This window comes from Typha angustifolia, chromosome 1, assembly GCF_048772165.1.
Source record: "Typha angustifolia cultivar Huaian chromosome 1, ASM4877216v1, whole genome shotgun sequence".
Lineage (NCBI taxonomy): Eukaryota > Viridiplantae > Streptophyta > Magnoliopsida > Poales > Typhaceae > Typha > Typha angustifolia.
Window position 1 is genome coordinate 11223785 of NC_133239.1, and position 23431 is coordinate 11247215.

At 41.9% G+C, this 23431-nt stretch overlaps 5 protein-coding genes across 5 annotated transcripts; all 5 read left to right on the forward strand.

Moving 5' to 3' along the window:
• The first annotated feature begins 4588 nt into the window (after window positions 1-4588).
• LOC140761611 (chalcone synthase 1-like) lies at window positions 4589-6227 on the forward strand. The gene is made up of 3 exons (XM_073099025.1): window positions 4589-4839; window positions 4954-5555; window positions 5694-6227. Exons 1-3 carry the CDS (start codon window positions 4650-4652, stop codon window positions 6087-6089), a joined length of 1188 nt encoding a protein of 395 aa, XP_072955126.1. The 5' UTR covers window positions 4589-4649; the 3' UTR covers window positions 6090-6227.
• A 1616-nt stretch (window positions 6228-7843) lies between these two features.
• Window positions 7844-9722, forward strand: LOC140763800 (chalcone synthase 1-like). The gene is made up of 3 exons (XM_073102191.1): window positions 7844-8126; window positions 8276-8877; window positions 8995-9722. Exons 1-3 carry the CDS (start codon window positions 7949-7951, stop codon window positions 9388-9390), a joined length of 1176 nt encoding a protein of 391 aa, XP_072958292.1. The 5' UTR covers window positions 7844-7948; the 3' UTR covers window positions 9391-9722.
• Window positions 9723-10541: 819 nt separating this feature from the next.
• On the forward strand, window positions 10542-12242 carry LOC140762006 (chalcone synthase 1-like). Its single transcript, XM_073099601.1, has 3 exons — window positions 10542-10800; window positions 10927-11528; window positions 11668-12242. Exons 1-3 carry the CDS (start codon window positions 10623-10625, stop codon window positions 12061-12063), a joined length of 1176 nt encoding a protein of 391 aa, XP_072955702.1. The 5' UTR covers window positions 10542-10622; the 3' UTR covers window positions 12064-12242.
• Window positions 12243-16917: 4675 nt separating this feature from the next.
• LOC140762763 (chalcone synthase 3-like) lies at window positions 16918-17848 on the forward strand. The gene is made up of 2 exons (XM_073100705.1): window positions 16918-17163; window positions 17290-17848. Exons 1-2 carry the CDS (start codon window positions 16974-16976, stop codon window positions 17796-17798), a joined length of 699 nt encoding a protein of 232 aa, XP_072956806.1. The 5' UTR covers window positions 16918-16973; the 3' UTR covers window positions 17799-17848.
• A 1215-nt stretch (window positions 17849-19063) lies between these two features.
• Window positions 19064-20741, forward strand: LOC140761839 (chalcone synthase 1-like). Its single transcript, XM_073099315.1, has 3 exons — window positions 19064-19336; window positions 19486-20087; window positions 20205-20741. Exons 1-3 carry the CDS (start codon window positions 19159-19161, stop codon window positions 20598-20600), a joined length of 1176 nt encoding a protein of 391 aa, XP_072955416.1. The 5' UTR covers window positions 19064-19158; the 3' UTR covers window positions 20601-20741.
• The last annotated feature ends 2690 nt before the right edge of the window (window positions 20742-23431 follow it).

Here is a 23431-nt window from a genome sequence, read left to right on the forward strand (position 1 = left end):
ACATAGGTAACGTAACGACCCCGAAAATATCACATGGGATTAATTATAATTTAAAGCTAAGAAAAATAATATTTCAATCCTTTCTTCGCAGCCATACGTCACACAACCTAGCAAACTTTATAAAATCATAAGCTCAAATTATATACATATAATATGCTCTAGTAAATTAAAATAACTAAAACTTTAACCTCTAACATCCGCTGAGGAAATAGTTACCATTACTATTATAATTTCAGCTCATTTAGTGTAATATCAATTAAGGAGTAGGAGGTGGGTACATAATTAATATTCTGATACAATTCGATCTATATTGGCTCCACACGGGACATTGGGTTCATGGGAATGAGTCTATTTATCTAGTTGAGTAAGTAAAATCAATAAAATCTATTTTTGCCAGGGTGCGTTCGAACATAAAAACCGTGTTCGAAGGAGGCCGTTCGATTGCCTGCATCACGTTCGTATCGACAGAGAATGAAATTGGTGCGTTCGAACAAAAATGGGCACGTTCGAATGCCTGCATCACGTTCGCATCGACAGAGAATGAAATTGGCGCGTTCAAACGTAATCGGACGCGTTCGAACGCAATCTGGTGCATTCGAATGCACCGCGGCGAAAGTATGGGTTAAGTTAGGGTTGTTTGGGGTGTTTTTATGTTAATTATGAAGTTCTTAAGGTGAGCCTCTATATATATGTGGAGGAAACCTTAATTGAAATTTTTTTTATCTGAACTGGAATTGGCTTTAGCCTCATCTTTTTCTCTCTTGACTCTAGCCATTAGCGCCCTCTCTCACCTCCTTCCTTCCACCGCCCAAGTCTTTGGTCGGCCTCTTCTAGCCTCTAGCCTCCATCTTTCACAACAACTTCTCCCCCTTCACACCAAGAACTAACCCTAGCATTCATCTAATCATTGAAGGGCTATCAAGCTAGGATCTAAGTTTCGGAGCAGTTGCGGATCGGATTAAGCCGGTTCATTACAACTGGTATTAGAGCTAGGTTCCTCGGACCACTATGGCTACCACAAAATCCAAGGCGGCTAAGCAAGTCAGTGATCAAGGCGTGGAGACTGACCACGTGGCTTTGTCAAGATCCCCATCCCCTCAGAGTTCTGGAAGACGGACAAATAGCCTGCCTGATCTCGGGCAAACCCTAGAGCTTATGGCACAAACTTTGTTGGAGATCAAAGCCACCCTTGCAGATAGGAATTAATCCCCTCCAAGGCATACACTTGAGCATCATCGAAGACATGAAGAACCCCTCTTACCTAGAGAGGGAAACCGACGAGGACCGATCCTGGAGTCACCTAGGAGTAGGGGTGAAAACGGGTCGGATTAACTCCGACCCGACTCGGATCGGATTCGGATTCGGATACGGATAGAATTTTTGATAAAAATTCGGATACGGATTCGGATACGGGTCAGATATATTTTTCGAATTCGGATACGGATATCGGATATCCATTTACCCGCATATTTTTTTAAATGATTTACAGTTTTTAGTTTGCTTATTTAAATAGTAAATATTAATGTTATTACTAATAATACGTTATATATTATTTATAGAGATTAATTTCTCTAACTTTATATATTTGACATACAAAAAAATTATTTGTTGTAAAACTCTTAATAATTTTGTATTAATTATATTTAAATAAAATATTATAATTATTTTAAATTTAATCAATATCCGTTTAAAATCCGATCATTTATCCGAAAATTATCTGTATCTATTTAGTTAGGATATGGTTTTAAATTTTGCTATCCATCCAATATCCGTATCCGAACTAAAAATACGGATCCGGATATGGGTTGAGCACTATCCAATCCGTATCCGATCCGTTTTCACCCCTGCCTGGGAGACAATGCGACACGCCGCATGGGCACCGCGCTGACTTACCTCCCTTTCACCCGAGGGAGCCTATGGCCCCACACCCAAATGAGGAGCATTGGGATGAGTGGGAGGAACTTCCTCATCACCCAAGGGCCCAACATCAAGGGCTGCTTCGTCGAGGACGTGAGAACGGGCACGACCAAATGCTACAACCTTGCAACATTCGAATTGATTTTCCCAAGTTCAGTGGTGGGGATCCGTTGGATTGGATTTATAGAGTGAAACAATTTTTCACATATCAACGTCGCAATCAATGTGAAAAATGCTAAGAGAAGAGAGTGCAAAGAAAGATAAGGACTTTCTAAATGATTGAGAGGATAAAGATGCCTAAATACAAGCCATAAGATATTATCTATAAAGAATAAAAATAAAAGTCATAAATTCCATAAGAAATAATAATTAAGCATATAAAATCATCCAACTCTTACATGGATTTTAACTCCATTAAACCGAGATAGAGTCTGAATATGAAGATCATCCAAATAGAATAGCATAGATTATGATATCATCTATCTAAAACATATGGTTTTATATTATTCATCGTATAAATATCTTATGAATAATATTTTATAGAAAATGTGTAGACTGCACTAACAGTAATTCAAAATTGGGATAATTTTTTTTTCACTCCCTAAACTATCATCCATTTCAACAATGATCCTTTGAACTTTTTTTTATACATATTGACCCCTTGACATATCAGAAATATCTCACTTGACCTCTTCCGTTAAGGTTCCGTTACCTATTTCTGTTCATAAATTGTCATATCCTAGTCACGTGACAACTATATAGCTAGAATACTCTTATATGCATGTGACAATTTTAAATAAACTTTTATAATGACCAAAATATCCTTAGATAGTCAATTAAAACCCTTTCCCCTTCTCTAATAACCTCGATCCCCAGCATTTTTCTCTCAAAGTATATAGAGTGAAATATATTGTATAACTATTATATTAACAGTAGTTAAGTGTAATAATTATAGAGATTAATTTAGTATGATTCTAGATATTTGTATATTTAAATACAATATGTATATTATTATAGACAGATTTAGTAAAATTAAATCAAATAGGTTTGACCATCATCATAACTATTATCCTTTCCGCTCTCATCTTACATGAGATAGAGGCAAATTTAGATAATCATCCAGAGTTGAGATGACATCCTATTGGATTGCCCGTGAATCCGAGTGCCCTGTGAATGCTTCATTGTGGTTATGAGTGCTTGACCACTAGTCCTACAACACTTTAGAACTAAGTCATGAGGCATCTTGAGAACATGCAAAAGGCTCTCCCAAAGCTGTACCTGGCCTTGAATGCGAAAGGATGTACATGCTCACGTTAAAGGGTGCGAGACATGCCAACGAGCAAAGTTAGAGACGTTGAAACCAGTTGGACATCTCCAACTCTTAGCAATGCTAGATTGTGGCTGAGAAGATATTTCTATGAACATCATAGAAAGACTTCTACTAGTACGTGAATTTTTAGTAATGGTAGATAGATTGAGCAAATATGCTGAATTTTTAGCTTTGGCGCATACTTTTTCGTCAAAAACGATTGCCAAATGTTTTGTCCAAAATATCGTCAAACTTCATGCCATGCCACGAACCATTATTTCAGATCGTGATCGAGTATTCATCAATGAGTTTTAGATAAAATTTTTCAATTGCACGACACTCATTTGGACCCTAGCTCGGCATACCACTTCCAAACTGACGGGCAAACAAAAGAGGTAAATTAGCGAATTAAACAGTATCTTCACTATTTTGTGGGAGACCATCTAAGATGTTGATTGAAGCACTTATCATGGACTGAGTGGTCGTACGATACTGCTCAACACAATAGTACCAGAATGTTGTCATTTGAGGTGGTTTATGGCCACATTGAATTTACAAGTTTATGACAGATCGGCCACTTTGGAACGCACGGAGGAAGACATGAAACTCTTGGACCGAGAAGAGACTCTATATGATGGCTACAAGCACACAAGATAACAGTCTAAAATCGCTAGAAACAAATATGGATATCGTAATTACTTATCACTTAAAATCTAATTTTAATCCGAACAAGGCAAAATTAAATAGATCTATAAAATCAGATCATTGTACATATCCGACCAAATCAGATCATTTACACCCCTAGTATTCAAAATATATGGTAGTATCAGTAACTTTCTTTTATTCATATAAATTAAGGACTATAAAACACATTAGTTATAAAGGTAGCAGGTGATAATATAATTATTGTGAGAATTGTCATATGAAATTTTATCCTACCGCTCTTTCGGAGAAATTATCGTAGCAATGAACAGGACGTAGATTAAATTATGATTAACAAATCAAGTAGATTAGAAAGTTAGATATATTATTTTCCATGTAAGGACGAATAACGGTCTAATTAATGCGTTTAGCAAACTAGTCAAAGCTGTCATTAATTTGGAATCCATAACGTTTAACCTGAGGACTGCCCAGCTACATTCTATAGATTTTTCCACCCCACGCGAGCACCCAACGCACAAAGTCAGAAATTCCATAACTTTTGCGGCTCCATCACAAAAATAGTCCAACGTGACGACCCATCTAACTTCGTCCCGGAGCGAATGGTCACCACTCCTAGTAGGCCCCGCTGATCCCCATTTCCCAGCCGCTGCTATAAAAATACCCCATCTCGTAACTCCAACAATATCGAATATCCCTCCTTTTCCTCCCACTTCTCCTTCCTCTTCTATCCTACTTCCCAGTCGGACCGGGTTAGAGAGCAATGGCAATGGCAATGGCGAGAGTGGAGGAGCTCAGGAAGGCGCAGAGAGCGAACGGCCCCGCCACCGTGCTCGCCATCGGCACTGCCACACCGGACAATGTCGTGTACCAGAGCGACTACGCCGACTACTACTTTCGCATGACCAACAGTGAACATCTCACCGACCTCAAGAAGAAGTTTAAGAAAATATGTAAGTTTTTGGTGTTACATATATATATATATACCAATTTTTTCACACAAGGAATGTGAAATGAATGTGTACGTGCATGCACGCATGCATGGTTCTATTTTATTCTTTTTCCAGGCGACAAGACGATGATCAGGAAGCGTCACCTTCATTTAACTGAGGAGATATTAAATGCGAACCCCAACATGTGCGAATTCATGGGAACATCCCTCAACGCTCGGCAAGACATCGTCGTGGAAGAGATCCCAAGGCTAGGGGCAGAGGCGGCGGTGAAAGCCATCAACGAGTGGGGGCAGCCCAAGTCCAACATCACTCACGTCATCTTCTGCACTACCTCCGGCGTCGACATGCCCGGCGCCGACTACCAGATCACCAAGCTACTCGGCCTGCGCTCCAACGTCAACCGCTTCATGTTGTACCAGCAAGGATGCTTCGCCGGCGGCACCGTGCTCCGCCTCGCCAAGGACTTGGCCGAGAACAACCGCGGGGCGCGGGTTCTTGCGGTCTGCTCCGAGTCGACGGTCATCACTTTCCGAGGGCCGTCGGAGGACCACCTTGACTCCCTCGTCGGCCAGGCATTGTTTGGCGACGGCGCCAGCGCCGTCATCGTCGGATCTGACCCGGACCTAGCGGTCGAGAGCCCGATCTACGAGGTCGTCTACGCCAGCCAGACCATCGCTCCGGATTCCAAGGGCGCCATTGACGGCCACCTTCGAGAGGTAATCTAAAGAAAATTTATAGAAAACAACATTTACATTTTTTTTTTTGTTTTATTGTCATTAACAATATAGTATACTACTTGGAGTTCGTGTGAACGCTTGAGGTTTATAATTAATTTCAAATCGCATGTACTATAGGTGGGTCTCACCTTCCACCTCCTGAAGGACTTACCCAGCCTCGTCTCGAACAACATCGAGACGAGCCTCACCGACGCCTTCGCGCAGCTCGGCATCGACGATTGGAACTCGATCTTCTGGCAGGCGCACCCGGGCGGGCCGGCGATCCTGGACCAGGTGGAAGCCAAGCTAGGGCTGCACAAGGAAAAGCTGACGGTGTCGCGGCACGTGCTGAGCGAGTACGGCAACTTGTCCAGCGCCTGCGTGCTGTTCATAATGGACGAGATGCGGCGGAGGTCGGCGAAGGATGGGAAGTCTACCACCGGAGAAGGGTTGGAGTGGGGAGTGCTGTTTGGGTTCGGGCCAGGGCTCACGGTGGAGACCGTGGTCTTGCATGCTCTCCCAATTGCTGCATGAAGTTTACGTACGTAGTAGTTGGTGGCATGCATGAAATATATACAAATGTTAACGAAGCAATATGTGGCATAATATTTATGATTAACAAGTCAGTAATCGTTATCTTCGTGTTTCCCAATGAGATGGATATTTTTTTTGGCTCAGATCACATTTTTTTGAATGAAAAGATACGACAAGAATCAACTCTAATTAGCATTAACAGATTTTTACGAGATATGAGATGGTAAATATGGTATGAAATAAGAGATATTACCATATTGTACTAGGAAAGAAGGATATTTTCAAAATAATATCTTGACAATATTCTAAGAGTATATATATTATATACCTATTATGAAAATATATGTAGTAATTTATTACGACCCAATTGTGGATCACAATTAAATCAACTCTAGATAGAAAATTTGCCTATTATTATATATGGTAGATGGTAAATAAATTACGAATTGAATTAATGTAGGTGAAAATTCACTTAATTTTATTGGCAATTAAGTGAACAAAATGGTAAGGAATATAATGGCTAACATAATAAGCAACTTAGCCATATACATTATTGGCGAGGAGGATGAAGAGGATGATGTTGAAGGACCAGAGGTCGAACTTGGCCCCATCGTAGCCCTTCTTGTCGATGACCTCTGGCGCCATGTAGGCCAGGGTGCCACACGTGGTATGGAGGAGGTCGTTTGTGCGCACATAGCCTACAAGGGCAGAGAGCCTGAAGTCGATAATCTTCCCGGTGGCATCAAGGATGAGGTTCTCCAACAATCTTTAGGAGAATGGGATGCAACAGATTTTACATTGTGGGATCAATGTTAAATTTGGGAGAAAATAGCAGAGGGCACTAAAGAATTTTTTTTTTAAATAAAATATTTAATATTAGCTAAGCCACTTAGTTATCTTGCCATTATAAATGGAGGAGTAATTTAGTTAATTTACTAATTTTATTAAAGTTGTCGGGAGGATGAGATATTTCTAATAGTTCACGAGGTAATTATAGAGATGGGTAATAGTTTATGGGTGAAAAGAAAATTATCCTTTCAAAATTTCAAACTAATTTTGCTCCTTAAATATTTCATATATGACCAAAATAACGGTCAAACGCATATTGTCTTGTAAAGAATTAGGAGGCAAAATAGTAATAATAAAACACCAACATAGGTAACGTAACGACCCCGAAAATATCACATGGGATTAATTATAATTTAAAGCTAAGAAAAATAATATTTCAATCCTTTCTTCGCAGCCATACGTCAAACAACCTAGCAAACTTTATAAAATCATAAGCTCAAATTATATACATATAATATGCTCTAGTAAATTAAAATAACTAAAACTTTAACCTCTAACATCCGCTGAGGAAATAGTTACCATTACTATTATAATTTCAGCTCATTTAGTGTAATATCAATTAAGGAGTAGGAGGTGGGTACATAATTAATATTCACTAGACTATTATATACTTATTTCGTGTAATATAATTTTTTATTTTTATCCATACAATATCTTCTTAAATAATATGCTCGGTTTTACTTAGTAATGATTATGAAAGTATTTAATATTAGTCCGACGAAATTTAATAACTATTTTTTAAACCTTTATCTAACACTGCGCTCTATCTGTTTACTTTTCATATTTTTCTTCGCCCCCACGCGAGCTACCTAACCACGGTGACAAAAGTCCGACGAAATTTGGATATTATATATCCCAGCCGCTGCTATAAATACCCAAACACACCCATTGTTTTAATTCCAACAACATCGAATATCCCTCCTACTCTGTATCCTGCATCTTCTTCTCCTTCCTCTTCTATCCTGCTACCTTCGGAGTTGTACTTCCGACTCGGACCGAGTTAGAGAGCAATGGCGACAGTGGAGGAGCTCAGGAAGGCGCAGAGAGCGAACGGCCCCGCCACGGTGCTCGCCATCGGCACTGCCACGCCGGACAACGTCGTGTACCAGAGCAACTACGCCGACTACTACTTTCGCACGACCAACAGTGAACATCTCACAGAGCTCAAGAAGAAGTTTAAGAAAATATGTACGTTTTTGTGTTACAGATCAATTTTACAGACAAGGAGGGGCCAAATAGCAAAAATGGTGCTAATGAAAATGAACGTGTATGTGGAACTACCCATGGATGCATGGTTTTATATTTATTAATTTTTTTCTTTCTTAATTTCTTTCCAGGCGATAACACAATGATCAGGAAGCGTCACCAACATTTAACTGAGGAGATATTAAAGGCGAACCCGAACATCTCCGAGTTCATGGGAACATCCCTCAACGCTCGGCAAGACATGGTCGTGGAAGACATCCCAAGGCTAGGGGCAGAGGCGGCAGTGAAGGCCATCAAGGAGTGGGGGCAGCCCAAGTCCAAAATCACCCACGTCATCTTCTGCACCACCTCAGGCGTCGACATGCCCGGCGCCGACTACCAGATCACCAAGCAACTCGGCCTGCGCTCCAACGTTAACCGCTTCATGTTGTACCAGCAGGGATGCTCCGGCGGCGGCACAATGCTCCGCCTCGCGAAGGATTTGGCTGAGAACAACCGCGGGGCGCGGGTTCTAGGTGTGTGCTCCGAGTCGACCGTCATGACTTTCCGGGGGCCGTCCGAGGGTCACATTGACTCCCTCGTCGGCGCAGCTATTTTTGGAGACGGCGCCAGCGCCGTCATCGTCGGATCTGACCCCGACCTAGCCGTGGAGCGTCCGATCTACGAACTCGTCTATGCCAGCCAGACCATCGCCACGAACTCCGAGGGCGCCATTGAGGGCCACCTTCTGGAGGTAATCTAAAGAAACTTTATAGAAAACAATTATCATTTACAATATAGTATACTACGTACTTGGAGTTCTTGTGCACACTTGAGGTTTATAATTAATTTCAAATTACTTGTACTATAGGCGGGTCTCACCTTCCGCCTCCGGAAGGACGTCCCCAGCCTCGTCTCGAACAACATCGGGACGAGCCTCACCGACGCCTTCACACAGCTCGGCATCGACGACTGGAACTCGATCTTTTGGCAGGTGCACCCGGGCGGGCGGGCGATCCTGGACCTGGTGGAAGCCAAGCTAGGGCTGCACAAGGACAAGCTGACGGTGTCGCGGCACGTGCTCAGCGAATACGGCAACATGTCGAGCGCGTGCGTGCTATTCGTGATGGATGAGATGCGGCGGAGGTCGGCGGAGGGAGGGAAGACCACCACCGGAGATGGTCTTGAATGGGGAGTGCTGTTTGGGTTCGGGCCAGGGCTCACGGTGGAGACCGTGGTCTTGCATGCCCTCCCAATTGCTGCGTGAAGTTTACGTATGTACAAGTTGGTAGTGTGGGAATAATTAATACTAATAAAGGATTAGCTACTGCTCAATTGATCTGGCTGTTCAGACTTGGCACAGGCACGCTAAGTCAAGCCAACGTCGTCGTATCAATTTGGCAGTAGAATATATTAATGAATAATATCCGGATAGTAAAATGAGTCAGTACGCAATCTAATCTAGTGCAGTATGCAAATGATAAGATGACGTGAAGAAGGAAATAAATTATTGTTCATTAATAAAATATTTGAGATTTAAAAATAATAGTTTTAAATTTGTTGATTTTGTCAAATTCGATATTTAGATATTAATTTAGTATTTTCGAAGCTTATTTTGATTCTAGCTTATTAGAAATTGGTGTTTCTATTTATTCTCAAATTATTTTTGGGTGTCCAATATTCCCATAATCCGAAATCTATCTAATTAGTCAATAAAGAATAATCTAATGCAGTTCGCACCTAATAAGATGAATATTCTTTTCTAATATTTTACTCATTTATTTAAATAAACCTACTAACTAAATTTAAATAATTTTGAAACTATTTAATATTAGTAAGATCTCAACGAAAGCTTTCTGGCCATATTGTTTTATTAAAAACATAGTAATATTACTAATATTTATTCATAAATTTTAATACAACGATATTACTATATAATTTTAATGTTATTTAAAAACTAAAAATTATAAATAAAATACGATTACATTGGATTTGTTTGAAAAATATAGAGCTTTCCTCATAAGAAATTAGCTCAAAATCATATATATATATATACACACACACACACATGCACACACATGTAGTACGCACTACTGAAGAAAAAAGGATAAATTTTAGCCTAACAATTCAAACAGAGAACATATAGACCGGAGACCTACAGATACCGGCATAGTATGAAGGACTTTTTGCTTAGCCTATCCACCACTGCCATCTGTTGAATTTTCGGATTATTTGCACACCCACGTGAGCACCTAACCACGGTGTGACGTCGGCAATTCTTAAAAGTCCAAGGCGATGGCCCATCTAACACCGCACCGGAGTGAACGTTCCCAAGTCCAAGTGGACCCGTTCATCCCCGGCCGAAGCTATAAATACCCATACACACCCATGGTTTAACTCCAACAACATCGAATATCCCTCCTTCATCTTCTTCTCCTTCCTCTACTATCCCGCTAACTTCGGAGTCGTACTTCCCGACTCGGACCGAGTTAGAGAGTAATGGCGACATTGGAGGACCTCAGGAAGGCGCAGAGAGCGAACGGCCCCGCCACGGTGCTCGCCATCGGCACTGCCTCGCCGGACAACGTCGTGTACCAGAGCGACTACGCCGACTACTACTTTCGCATGACCAACAGCGAACACCTCACCGACCTCAAGAATAAATTTAAGAACCTATGTAAGTTTCTGTGTTACAAACCAATTTTAGAGACAAGGAGGGGCCAAATAGCAAAAATGGCGCTCATAAAAATCAATGCGTACGTGCAACTACGCATGGATGCATGGGATTAATTTTTCTTTTCAGGCGAGAAGTCGATGATTAGGAAGCGTCACATGCATTTAACTGACGACATATTAAAGGCAAACCCGAACATGTGCGAGTTTAGGGGAACATCCCTCAACGCTCGGCAAGACATCGTCGTGGAAGAGGTCCCAAGGCTAGGGGCAGAGGCGGCGGTGAATGCCATCAACGAGTGGGGGCAGCCCAAGTCCAACATCACCCACGTCATCTTCTGCACCACCTCAGGCGTCGACATGCCCGGCGCCGACTACCAGATCACCAAGCTGCTCGGCCTGCGCTCCAACGTCAACCGCTTCATGTTGTACCAGCAGGGATGCTTCGCCGGCGGCACCGTGCTCCGCCTCGCCAAGGACTTGGCCGAGAACAACCGCGGGGCGCGGGTTCTTGCGGTGTGCTCTGAGTCGACCGTCATGACTTTCCGGGGGCCGTCGGAGGACCACCTTGACTCCCTCATCGGTCAGGCATTGTTTGGGGATGGCGCCAGCGCTGTCATCGTCGGATCCGACCCCGACCTAGCCGTGGAGCGCCCGATCTACGAACTCGTCTACGCCAGCCAGACCATCGCCCCGGACTCCAAGGGCGCCATTGACGGCCATCTTCGAGAGGTCATCTAAAGAAAATTTATAAAGCATTACTTCTTCTTCTTTTTTTTGTATTTTATTATCATTAACAATATAGAATACTACTTCCAGTTCATGTGCACACTTGAGGTTTATAATTAATTTCAAATTGCTTGTACTATAGAGGGGTCTCACCTTCCACCTCCTCAAGGACGTACCCAGCGTCATCTCGAACAACATCGAGACGAGCCTCACCGACGCCTTCGCGCAGCTTGGCATCGACGACTGGAACTCGATCTTTTGGCTGGTGCACCCGGGCGGGCCGGCGATCCTGGACCAGGTGGAAGCCAAGCTAGGGCTACACAAGGAGAAGATGGCGGCGACGAGACACGTCCTCAGCGAGTACGGCAACATGTCGAGCGCGTGCGTCATGTTCGTGATGGATGAGATGCGGCAGAGGTCGGCGAAGGAGGGGAAGTCCACCACCGGAGATGGGTTGGAGTGGGGAGTGCTGTTTGGGTTCGGGCCAGGGCTCACGGTGGAGACCGTGGTCTTGCATGCCGTCCCAATTGCTAAGTGAAGCTTACGTACGTATTAGTTGGTAGCATGCATGCGTGGTGATCTGGGAGTAATTAATACTAAAGGATTAAACACTATATGCCAAAGCCAGTAATGCCGTATGCACCTGATAAGATGAAATAAAAAGTAATATATATATTTTATTATATCAAGGAGGGACTTATATATAAAATAAACATAAGAGAGAAGAACTTATAGGACTAACTAACTTGTTGTATAAATTAAGTTTGGTTCTCTAGATCCAAATATATTATTTTATGTTAATTTGAAAAAAAATGATCATTTATGGTAAATTTAGAGTCGTTCACATTTGCAAGTGTCGTAGATAATTGAAAGGACTAATAAACTCAAATACCTATTTTAATTATATATTAATCCTAATTTTATTAATAACATGGTTGAAAAAAATAAAATAAATATAATATATGTAGCTAACAAAATTAAGAAAATAAAAGACTAATAATAATTAGTCTATGGTCAAAAAGTTGGGCTGGGCTCAAGGCCCAGCATACTTAGGTGAGAGAGTGGGCTGCTAACCTATCTGTAGCCCACGAGACTAGAGGTAGTGGACTGCGCTCAAGAGCCCAGTCCATCAGGGTGAGGAGGTGGGCTGCGGTGCGGGCCTACCGTAGCCCACCAGATTCTAAGAGGTGCTGGACTGGACTCAATGGTCCAATCTAGCAAGTTGAGATGGTGGGTTGCGGGCCTACTGCAGCCCACAAGACCCTAAGATGGTGGACTAGGCTCCAGAGCTCAGTCCAATGAGGTGAGGAGGTGGGTTGCGAGCCTACCGTAGCCTACCAGACTCTAAGGTGGTGGACTGGGCTCCAGTCCACCGAGGCCTTAAAAAAGGCTCGTGGGCATGGGCGTGGGCTGCAGCCCACCTCACAGCCCAGATGAGAATGCGGTGGGAGTTGGCCCAAACCCCACCCCTTCTCCTCGTCTCCTACTTACAGAAGAAAATAGAGTAGAAGAAAAAGTTTGAGAAGAAAAGTAGTGCTGATGCCGGTGATCCCCGTCGCCGGCAGCCTAGCACCATCGGCTCCCCAAGTCGATGAGGTCGACTGGGATTGCAAGTGAGCTTGAACCATCAGCCAGTGTGGTCGATGATAAGAGTTGAGGAATTCCATGGCCGGTGGCCATGGAGCTTCCAAGTGCAATGAAAGATGGGCTCGAAGCCCTCATCTCGAGTACCCATCTCTTCCATGTGAAGAGGTGAGTCAGTCGAGGCTGACAAGCGAGGCCACCACCGTCGGTGGTGGCCGCCTAAGTCCGCCGGTGGTGACCCAACGGTGGGAGGCGACATGGCATCGCCTCCCCTACGCCCTGTGGGTACCCAAATTGGGTACCCACGGTAAGGGGCTGAAGCGGGGAAACTCTCCAGACCGGTGGGTAGTCGACCCGAGGTCGTCGACTGGCGAATTTCTCCGGTGAAGGTAGAAATAAATAAACTCATAATTAAACATGATTAACTAGGCAATATTCAAATTAAACTAAAGAGGGGATGGAGGCTGACCCGAAGATTGAGATGAGGGGTTTTGGTTGGCTATCGACACTCCGGTGACTCGCTGCCCGCGACGAAGGCTTCGGTGGCTAGGAGGAGAAGAGAGAAAGGAAGTGGAAGAGCGAGAGAGAGAGATGTTGCAAAAAGTGGAAAAGCTTGAGGGGAAAAGGGTTTAAATATAGATGTGGAGGAGAGGTATGCGGAGTGGAATTAGCTCCACTCCGACGCACTTCTCTCCCACCTCTCGCAACCAATTGCAAGAGGTGTGGTGGGGGGAGGAAGAAGAAGTTAGCACACGCGCTTGTGCACGCGCGTGGCGCGTGCGCTAAATTTTTATTTTTTTACGCGAGTGTTATAATTTGTCTCCTTACGTCTTTGTTTTTGCTGCTGATGGTCTTAACAGAATATTGAATAATGCTAAAAAGCATGGTTTGCTAACTAGTTTGGGGACTGATGTGTGTGATAAGGGTGTCATCAACCTACAGTATGCAGATGATATGCTATTGTTTTTAAAAGCTAATTTCTATATGAAAATAAAATTTGAAAAAAGTTATTTGGTGTATCTTATAAAAACAAAGAGAAAGACAATGAATTGGTTGACCTATTTAATTGTACAGTAGAGGAATTAACTATAAAATATCTTGGTTTACCTCTTCGTAACAATAAACTGAGGAAGAAGGACCGGACACCGATGATTGAAAAAATTAAGAAAAGACTTGCTAGTTGGAAAGGGCAAATTACTATCTTGGATGGTCGGATTTGTAACAACCCTACCTTAAAAAATATATATATATTTAAATTAATAAATAATTGCATGAAACGACGTGTGGTCGGCCTCGTGCCATGCAGTGGCAGGAGGGGAGAGCGCCACGCGCCACAACAGCCAGCTCGGCCAACCCGGCCTAGCCAGCTGGCTACGGCGGCCCCGCCGCCGCAGCTACCGCCTTTCCATTCCTTCGCCGCCTCTGTCTCTCCGCCTAAATTTCTCTCCCTCTCTTTTGGTCTCTCGCTCTCACTTATTCTCTCTCTCTCTCTCTTCAACGCCAACCTACCGCCGCCGTTGCTGCCACCACCACCTCACCCCCCTTCACCGCCTCTCTCTCTCTCTCTTTTTTTATAGGTCTCTCACCAACTCTCTCTCACTCTCTCTCCTACCCTCCTCTTTCTCTCGAGCTCTCTCTTTCTCTCCTTCCCTTGCCAACGCCGACCTACCGCCGTCGGCGCTGCCGCAATCGCCCCTCACCGCCTCTCTCTATAGCTTTCTTTCTCTCTAACTCGCTCGTTCCCTCTCTCACTCTCTCTCTTACCCTCCTCTATTTCTCTCTCTCTCTCTCTCTATCACCTCTCTTTCTCTCCTCGCTGACGGCTTCTCGCCATCGCCGTCGTCGCTGCCGCACCCCTCACCGCCTTCTCTCTCTTTACTGCTCTCTTTCTAACTCTCTCCTTCTTTCTCTCGTACCCTCCTCTCTTTCTCTCTCTCTCTCTATCACCTCTCTCTTTCTCTCCTTCTCGTCGATGACTTTTCCCCGTCCGTCGTCGCCGCCGCACCCCTCACCACCTTGTCTCTCTTTAGTGCTCTCTCTCTCTCTCTAACTCTCTCGTTCTCTCTCTCTCTCTTACCCTCCTCTCCCTCTTTCAATCACCTCTCTCTCTCTCTCTCTCTCTCTCGAGCTCTCTTTGCCTTCTCTTTTTAATGTGTAGTTTTGGTGTAAAGATGTTGAGGCGTGTAAAGAGGATTTTCGATATAAAGATAAAGATAAATTGTTAAGAATTGATTTTGGTTAAATCTTCATCTGGAGAAATATTTGGCTCAGTGCATTTTTGTGGAGTTTATGGTTGGAAAAAAAATTAAAGAATTTTCTATAGTTGCTTTTGAACTTATGAAGCATTTACCCATAAAGTGACCACCTTATTCCTTTTCTAGGCGGGGATTTAGGGAGAGGAAGCAATGAAGAAAGCTCGGCATATCACACAAGGGGCTAATGTGATCATAGACTTGGATGAGGAGTGTTTAGGAGCTAATGCTGTTTTTGTTGTTGACTTCTATTGTTGGCTAAATACTTGCTTTTGTGATGTGGTTATGCTACTTTACAATTTGGATGTTGTGTTCTTGCTAGTAGTACTGGTGCGGAGTGCAAACAAGAATGATTTCATATTGTCTATTTTTTGGCAATCCTTTGTTGTCATCTTCTAACTTTGTTACTTTTGAACTTTGCTGCGGTAATTTGTATTGTATGTTACTTTTTTTAAGTTTCTAATAAAACAAATGCTGCAGCTTGGTTTGTTAAAAAAAAAAAAATCCAAAATAATAATAAGGTGAAATATGTAGAATTCTCAATTTTAAAAATAAGAATAAGAGATAAATTATAATATCATGTCCAAGTATAGGGTGGTGTAGGGATGTTGGGCTCACCCAGCACTGTTTGTTAAAACAGTACTAGGCTGATGTTTATTATTTTATTTTATTTTTAATTTTCTTTTTTGTTAATTAGTTATTTAATTTTTGTGGCAAATTCAACTCAGAGTTTTCCATAATTAGATAATTTGTTAATAATGTATACCTTATAGAGTGAAATATATAGTATAACTATTATATTAACAGTAGTTAAGTGTAATTATTATAGTGATTAATTTAGTATGATTCTAGATATTTGTATATTTAAATACTATATGTACATTATTATAGACAGATTTAAATACTATATGTATATTTAAATACTATTTGTATATAAATACTAAATCGTAGAATAATAATTAGTTATATGTTGTATAGTGTTAGTTATAATAAAAATAAAATTTTGGATGTTTTATTTTATATAAATTTGTCGAATAAAAATTAAGGGCTATAAAACACTTTGGTTATAGAAGTAGCAGGTGATAATATAACTGTTGTGAGAATTGTCATATGAGATTCTACCCTACCGCTCTTTCTGAGAAATTTACGTAGCAATGAGCAGGACGCAGGTCAAATTATGATTCACAGATCAAAGTAGATTAGAAAGTTAGATATATTATTTTCCATGGAAGGACGAATAACGGTCTGATTAATGCGTTTAGCAAACTAGTCAAAGCTGTCATTAATTTGGAATCCATAACGTTTAATCTGAGGACTGCCCAGCTACATTCTATAGATTTTTCCACCCCACGCGAGCACCCAACGCACAAAGTCAGAAATTCCATAACTTTTGCGGCTCCATCACAAAAATAGTCCAACGTGACGACCCATCTAACGTCGTCCCGGAGCGAAGGGTCACCACTCCTAGTAGGCCCCGCTGATCCCCATTTCCCAGCCGCTGCTATAAAAATACCCCATCTCGTAACTCCAACAATATCGAATATCCCTCCTTTTCCTCCCACTTCTCCTTCCTCTTCTATCCTACTTCCCAGTCGGACCGGGTTAGAGAGCAATGGCAATGGCAATGGCGAGAGTGGAGGAGCTCAGGAAGGCACAGAGAGCGAACGGCCCCGCCACCGTGCTCGCCATCGGCACTGCCACACCGGACAATGTCGTGTACCAGAGCGACTACGCCGACTACTACTTTCGCATGACCAACAGTGAACATCTCACCGACCTCAAGAAGAAGTTTAAGAAAATATGTAAGTTTTTGGTGTTACATATATATATACCAATTTTTTCACACAAGGAGGGGTCAAAAAGCAAAATATGAAATGAATGTGTACGTGCATGCACGCATGCATGGTTCTATTTTATTCTTTTTCCAGGCGACAAGACGATGATCAGGAAGCGTCACCTTCATTTAACTGAGGAGATATTAAATGCGAACCCCAACATGTGCGAATTCATGGGAACATCCCTCAACGCTCGGCAAGACATCGTCGTGGAAGAGATCCCAAGGCTAGGGGCAGAGGCGGCGGTGAAAGCCATCAAGGAGTGGGGGCAGCCCAAGTCCAACATCACTCACGTCATCTTCTGCACTACCTCCGGCGTTGACATGCCCGGCGCCGACTACCAGATCACCAAGCTACTCGGCCTGCGCTCCAACGTCAACCGCTTCATGTTGTACCAGCAAGGATGCTTCGCCGGCGGCACCGTGCTCCGCCTCGCCAAGGACTTGGCCGAGAACAACCGCGGGGCGCGGGTTCTTGCGGTCTGCTCCGAGTCGACCGTCATCACTTTCCGAGGGCCGTCGGAGGACCACCTTGACTCCCTCGTCGGCCAGGCATTGTTTGGCGACGGCGCCAGCGCCGTCTTAAACCAACTTTTTATTTAAACAATGATGCAAATTGATAAGAAATTTTTTTGTATTTTTTTGTTACTGAAACTATATAGGTATAACGATGGTTTTCATACATAAGTAGGTATCTCTTTTCTTGTAGTACATATTGAACAATGTGTAAACAGATATTTGTATATATCTTTTTTTTTTAAATTCTCAAGCAATGTATTGAGTTAAACTGGACTCTAAACAAGATAGCTTTGATACTAACTCATTATAGCCCTTTTTATTGATCTTTATGAACACATTACTGATGACTAAGTATAAGATCAAACTGTGCAAATCAAAATCAATAGTAAGCTATCTGAGAAAAAATATTTTGTGATTCTCACTGAGAAATATAAACACGTTATGAGTGTATTAAATTTAATTTAATTATTATATAAGTCGAGAGAGTGAATAAATAAGAAATAACATAATATATTATAAGATGACAAAATTGACTATAATAACTCATAATCAAGAAAAGTAGTAAATTCCACAAGAAATAAATAATTAAGTATATAGTATCATCCAACTCTTACCTGGATTATAATTCTATTACACCGAGCTGCAGTCCGAATAAGAAAAACATCCAAGTAGGATGGTCATAGATTATGATATCATCCATGTAATACATATGGTTTTATATTATTCTGACTTCATATTAATATCTTATAAATAATATTTTATAGAAAATGTGCTACTTTCCCGCAATTCAAAATTTTAACCTAATTTCTTACTCAGCACCCAAATCTGACTTCTTATCTTACACGAAGTGCAATTAAGTAGATTGCTCAACATAAATATTTCATATATGGCCACAATAACTGTCAAACGCATAGATAACGCAACGACCCCGACAAATATCACATGGGATATTTATAATGTAAAGCTAAGAAAAAAATATTGCAATCCTTTCTTCGCAGCCATACTTCAGACAACCTAGCGAACTTTTTAAAAACATAAGCTCAAATTATATACAATAATATGCTCTAGTAAACTAAAATAACTAAAACTTTAACCTCCAACATCCGCTGAGGAAATAGTTACCCTTACTGAAAGTATTTAATATTAGTCCGACGAAATTTAATAACTATTTTTTAAACCTTTATCTAACACTGCGCTCTATCCGTTTGCTTTTCCAATTTTTCTTCGCCCCCACGCGAGCTACCTAACCACGTTGACAAAAGTCCGGCGAAATTTGGATATCAGATATCCCAGCAGCTGCTATAAATGCCCAAACACACCCATTATTTCAATTCCAACAACATCGAATACCCCTCCTACTTTGTATCCTGCATCTTCTTCTCCTTCCTCTTCTATCCTGCTACCTTCGGAGTTGTACTTCCGACTCGGACCGAGTTAGAGAGCAATGGCGACAGTAGAGGAGCTCAGGAAGGCGCAGAGAGCGAACGGCCCCGCCACGGTGCTCGCCATCGGCACTGCCACGCCGGACAACGTCGTGTACCAGAGCAACTACGCCGACTACTACTTTCGCACGACCAACAGTGAACATCTCACGGAGCTCAAGAAGAAGTTTAAGAAAATATGTACGTTTTTGTGTTACATATCAATTTTACAGACAAGGAGGGGCCAAATAGCAAAAATGGTGCTAATGAAAATTAACGTGTATGTGGAACTACCCATGGATGCATGGTTTTATATTTATTAATTTTTTTCTTTCTTAATTTCTTTCCAGGCGATAACACAATGATCAGGAAGCGTCACCAACATTTAACTGAGGAGATATTAAAGGCGAACCCGAACATCTCCGAGTTCATGGGAACATCCCTCAACGCTCGACAAGACATGGTCGTGGAAGACATCCCAAGGCTAGGGGCAGAGGCGGCAGTGAAGGCCATCAAGGAGTGGGGGCAGCCCAAGTCCAAAATCACCCACGTCATCTTCTGCACCACCTCAGGCGTCGACATGCCCGGCGCCGACTACCAGATCACCAAGCAACTCGGCCTGCGCTCCAACGTCAACCGCTTCATGTTGTACCAGCAGGGATGCTCCGGCGGCGGCACCATGCTCCGCCTCGCGAAGGACTTGGCTGAGAACAACCGCGGGGCGCGGGTTCTTGGGGTGTGCTCCGAGTCGACCGTCATGACTTTCCGGGGGCCGTCCGAGGGCCACATTGACTCCCTCGTCGGCGCGGCAATTTTTGGAGACGGCGCGAGCGCCGTTATCGTCGGTTCTGACCCCGACCTAGCCGTGGAGCGCCCGATCTACGAACTCGTCTATGCCAGCCAGGCCATCGCCACGAAATCCGAGGGCGCTATTGAGGGCCACCTTCTGGAGGTAATCTAAAGAAACTTTATAGAAAACAATTATCATTTACAATATAGTATACTACGTACTTGGAGTTCTTGTGCACACTTGAGGTTTATAATTAATTTCAAATTACTTGTACTATAGGCGGGTCTCACCTTCCGCCTCCGGAAGGACGTCCCCAGCCTCGTCTCGAACAACATCGAGGCGAGCCTCACCGACGCCTTCGCACAGCTCGGCATCGACGACTGGAACTCGATCTTTTGGCAGGTGCACCCAGGCGGGCGGGCGATCCTGGACCTGGTGGAAGCCAAGCTAGGGCTGCACAAGGACAAGCTGACGGTGTCGCGGCACGTGCTCAGCGAATACGGCAACATGTCGAGCGCTTGCGTGCTATTCGTGATGGATGAGATGCGGCGGAGGTCAGCGGAGGGAGGGAAGACCACCACCGGAGATGGTCTTGAATGGGGAGTGCTGTTTGGGTTCGGGCCAGGGCTCACGGTGGAGACCGTGGTCTTGCATGCCCTCCCAATTGCTGCATGAAGTTTACGTACGTAGTAGTTGTTAGCATGCATGCATGCATGGTGATTTGGGAGAAATTAATACTAAAGTATTAGGCAATATATGTCAATGCCAATAATGCAGTATGCACATGATAAGATGAAATAAAAAGTGAAATATATATTTTTTATTATATCACGGAGAGACTTATCTAGATTAAATTATGTTATGATCTGTTTAATACCAAAGAATGTGGGGCATGTGGGGCTGACAGATTTGAGGACTTTAGGCCGATAAGCCAGTTGAATCGTAATTATAATATAAGCACCAAAGTCCTAACCGATAGGGTAATTACTAAGTCAAAGTGCTTTTATAAATTACAGGTATATTCTATATAGTATGATTAGTACTCATGAAATTGTTTTTGAAATCAATACGCATAAAAAAGAAGGTATTAAACTAAAATTAGACTTTGAAAAAGCCTATGATAAAGTTTGATGGAACTTTTTGACTGATATTTTTAAATGGAGGGGATTTAGAAACAAGTGAAGTGAATTAATTGGGTGATGTATTATGTGAAAATTGGATTTCTGCTGTTACTTTAAATTGTGAGTTGAAGAATTATTTTAAATTAAGAAGGGTCTAAGACGGAGATCATTTGTCTCCTTACCTCTAAGAAATTAGCTGAAAATCATATACATACAGTATATGATTTTAACCTCAACGATCCACACAGAGGACATAGACTACCGAACAACAGATTGTCGGCTTAGACGAAGGACTTTTAGCATACCCTATCTAACACTGTCATCTGTTGACGTTTCCGATTTTTTGCATGCCCACGCGAGCACCTAACGAAGCTATAAATACGTTCCCAAGTACAGGTGGACCCGTTCATCCCTGGCCGAAGCTATAAATACCCAAACACACCCATCGTTTATGGGGTTATGTGATATCCCGTCATTTTAGTTAAAATTTTGTAGTTGAAAATGTGGAAATGAGTATATTTAGTAGTTAAAGACTTTTAGTTGTAAGTCGCAATCAAATCAAATGCTCCCTTACATAAAGTTGTTTTTGTGTGCAATTTGTTATTGATACAGTATATGATGACATTCTTATCACGTCCAGCTTATTTTCTAATTCTAATATAATCTCTTTTTCTATTTTTATGTAGGAGCTCAATGAGGAGCACTAAAAGATTGCTTAATAATTCCATCCAACGACAGCATTGGCCTCTTACTTGGTAAACATGTCCATTGACTAGAAAGGACAATTACAATTTTCATTTCCATAATGAAAATTCATTGACAATCTTCCAATATTTCAAGTATCAAATATATATATATATAAGACATAAGGTAAATAATTAAATATTGGGTTGAAGTTGATGAAGGTCCAGTAGTGTTCCAATTTAATAACAGGAAATGGAGTTGAATTCAAAAGGTTGGAAGGCCTCCCAAAACTTTGTTATGCTTTATTGGATTGTCGAAATTATAAGGAAGAGATTGATCAGTTATTTTGCCATTCTTTTAGATATTTTGGGATGGAAGTTCATTCAATAATGACGCTGACGCTATGTTGATCTAGTAAGTTATTTAAAGTATTAGTTTTGATATCTTTATTTTTATAATTTTAAAAAAATTTAAAATATTTTTCGGGTGTATTTATATGCTAAACAAACAACATATACTGACATTTATATATGTCGAAATATAAATATTTTGCAGCATATAAATCTGTCGGCTAAAGTTATCTTCCGACATTTCGTAAATGCTGGCACATATATTTTGCTTGGCTTGTATCTAAACGCTGACACATGTAATTTTTCTGGTATTTATAAATGTTGGCCATCCAACTTAAACCGATTTAATTAATCGACGGTGAAAATACTTTCGAGCAAGTCAAGTTACGGACGCTCGTAAGTAGAGCTTTCAGTTTGCTTTCCTTCCGACCTGTGGGCTCATTCCTCTAGGGCTATCCGTTCATAAGGAAAGCCAGTTTAGAGGCAAAGGAAGGGTAAGGAGATGGGAGAGCCCGCCTTTGAGAAGACTGTCGCAACCTTTCTACTATTACTATGATGACATGTCTAAAGTCAATCGAAAAGTGAACAAAGAGGTAAAGATATATGGCACTTAAACTATCGGAACATGAGTTACTGTCAACATGTATAAGCGGTTGGAAAAGAGCTTTTGCCCGGCGTTAATAATTAAACACCAACACAACCTTTACCAACTAGGACATTCAGAGCGTTTGTATTTACGCTGATATAAGTTTTACTCGACGTTTAAACAGTTTGTTACGGTGTATAAAAATCTTAATTTGCTGGCCAAATAGAAAGCCATCGATTGAACAGGAAAAGGAAAAGAAGAGGAAGACCTACCTAATCGCATGTTGTCTTCTAGATCTTATACAAAATAGGTCCAGATTTCTAAGATAGCACGTGATAATATGACTTTTTGTGACAACAGTCGTGAGATTTCACGACTCTTTTTTGGAAGAAATTATAGGTCTCCAGTTCGCAAATCTAGTCAAATTATATATATATATATATATCATTTTCCTGTCCAAATAACAACGATCTAGACATTTGAGCTGCTATCTTGTTCAGCAATAAATCTAGTCAAAATTGAAGTTCGGGATCAGCCATGCAAATTGTAATAACGCCCAACAAATATTAGAGTACTGAGTTACGTACGTACAGATATATACCGGCTTAGTACGTACAAAGGAATTTAGTATACCCCATCTAACCCTTCGTACCATTGGTTTTTTCTACGGGTGCACCTTGCCATCAGTGTCACGCCGGAAAGAAAGTCTAAAGTAAAATTTATGGCCTCGATCGATCACAAATGTCCAACGTGACGGCCCCCATT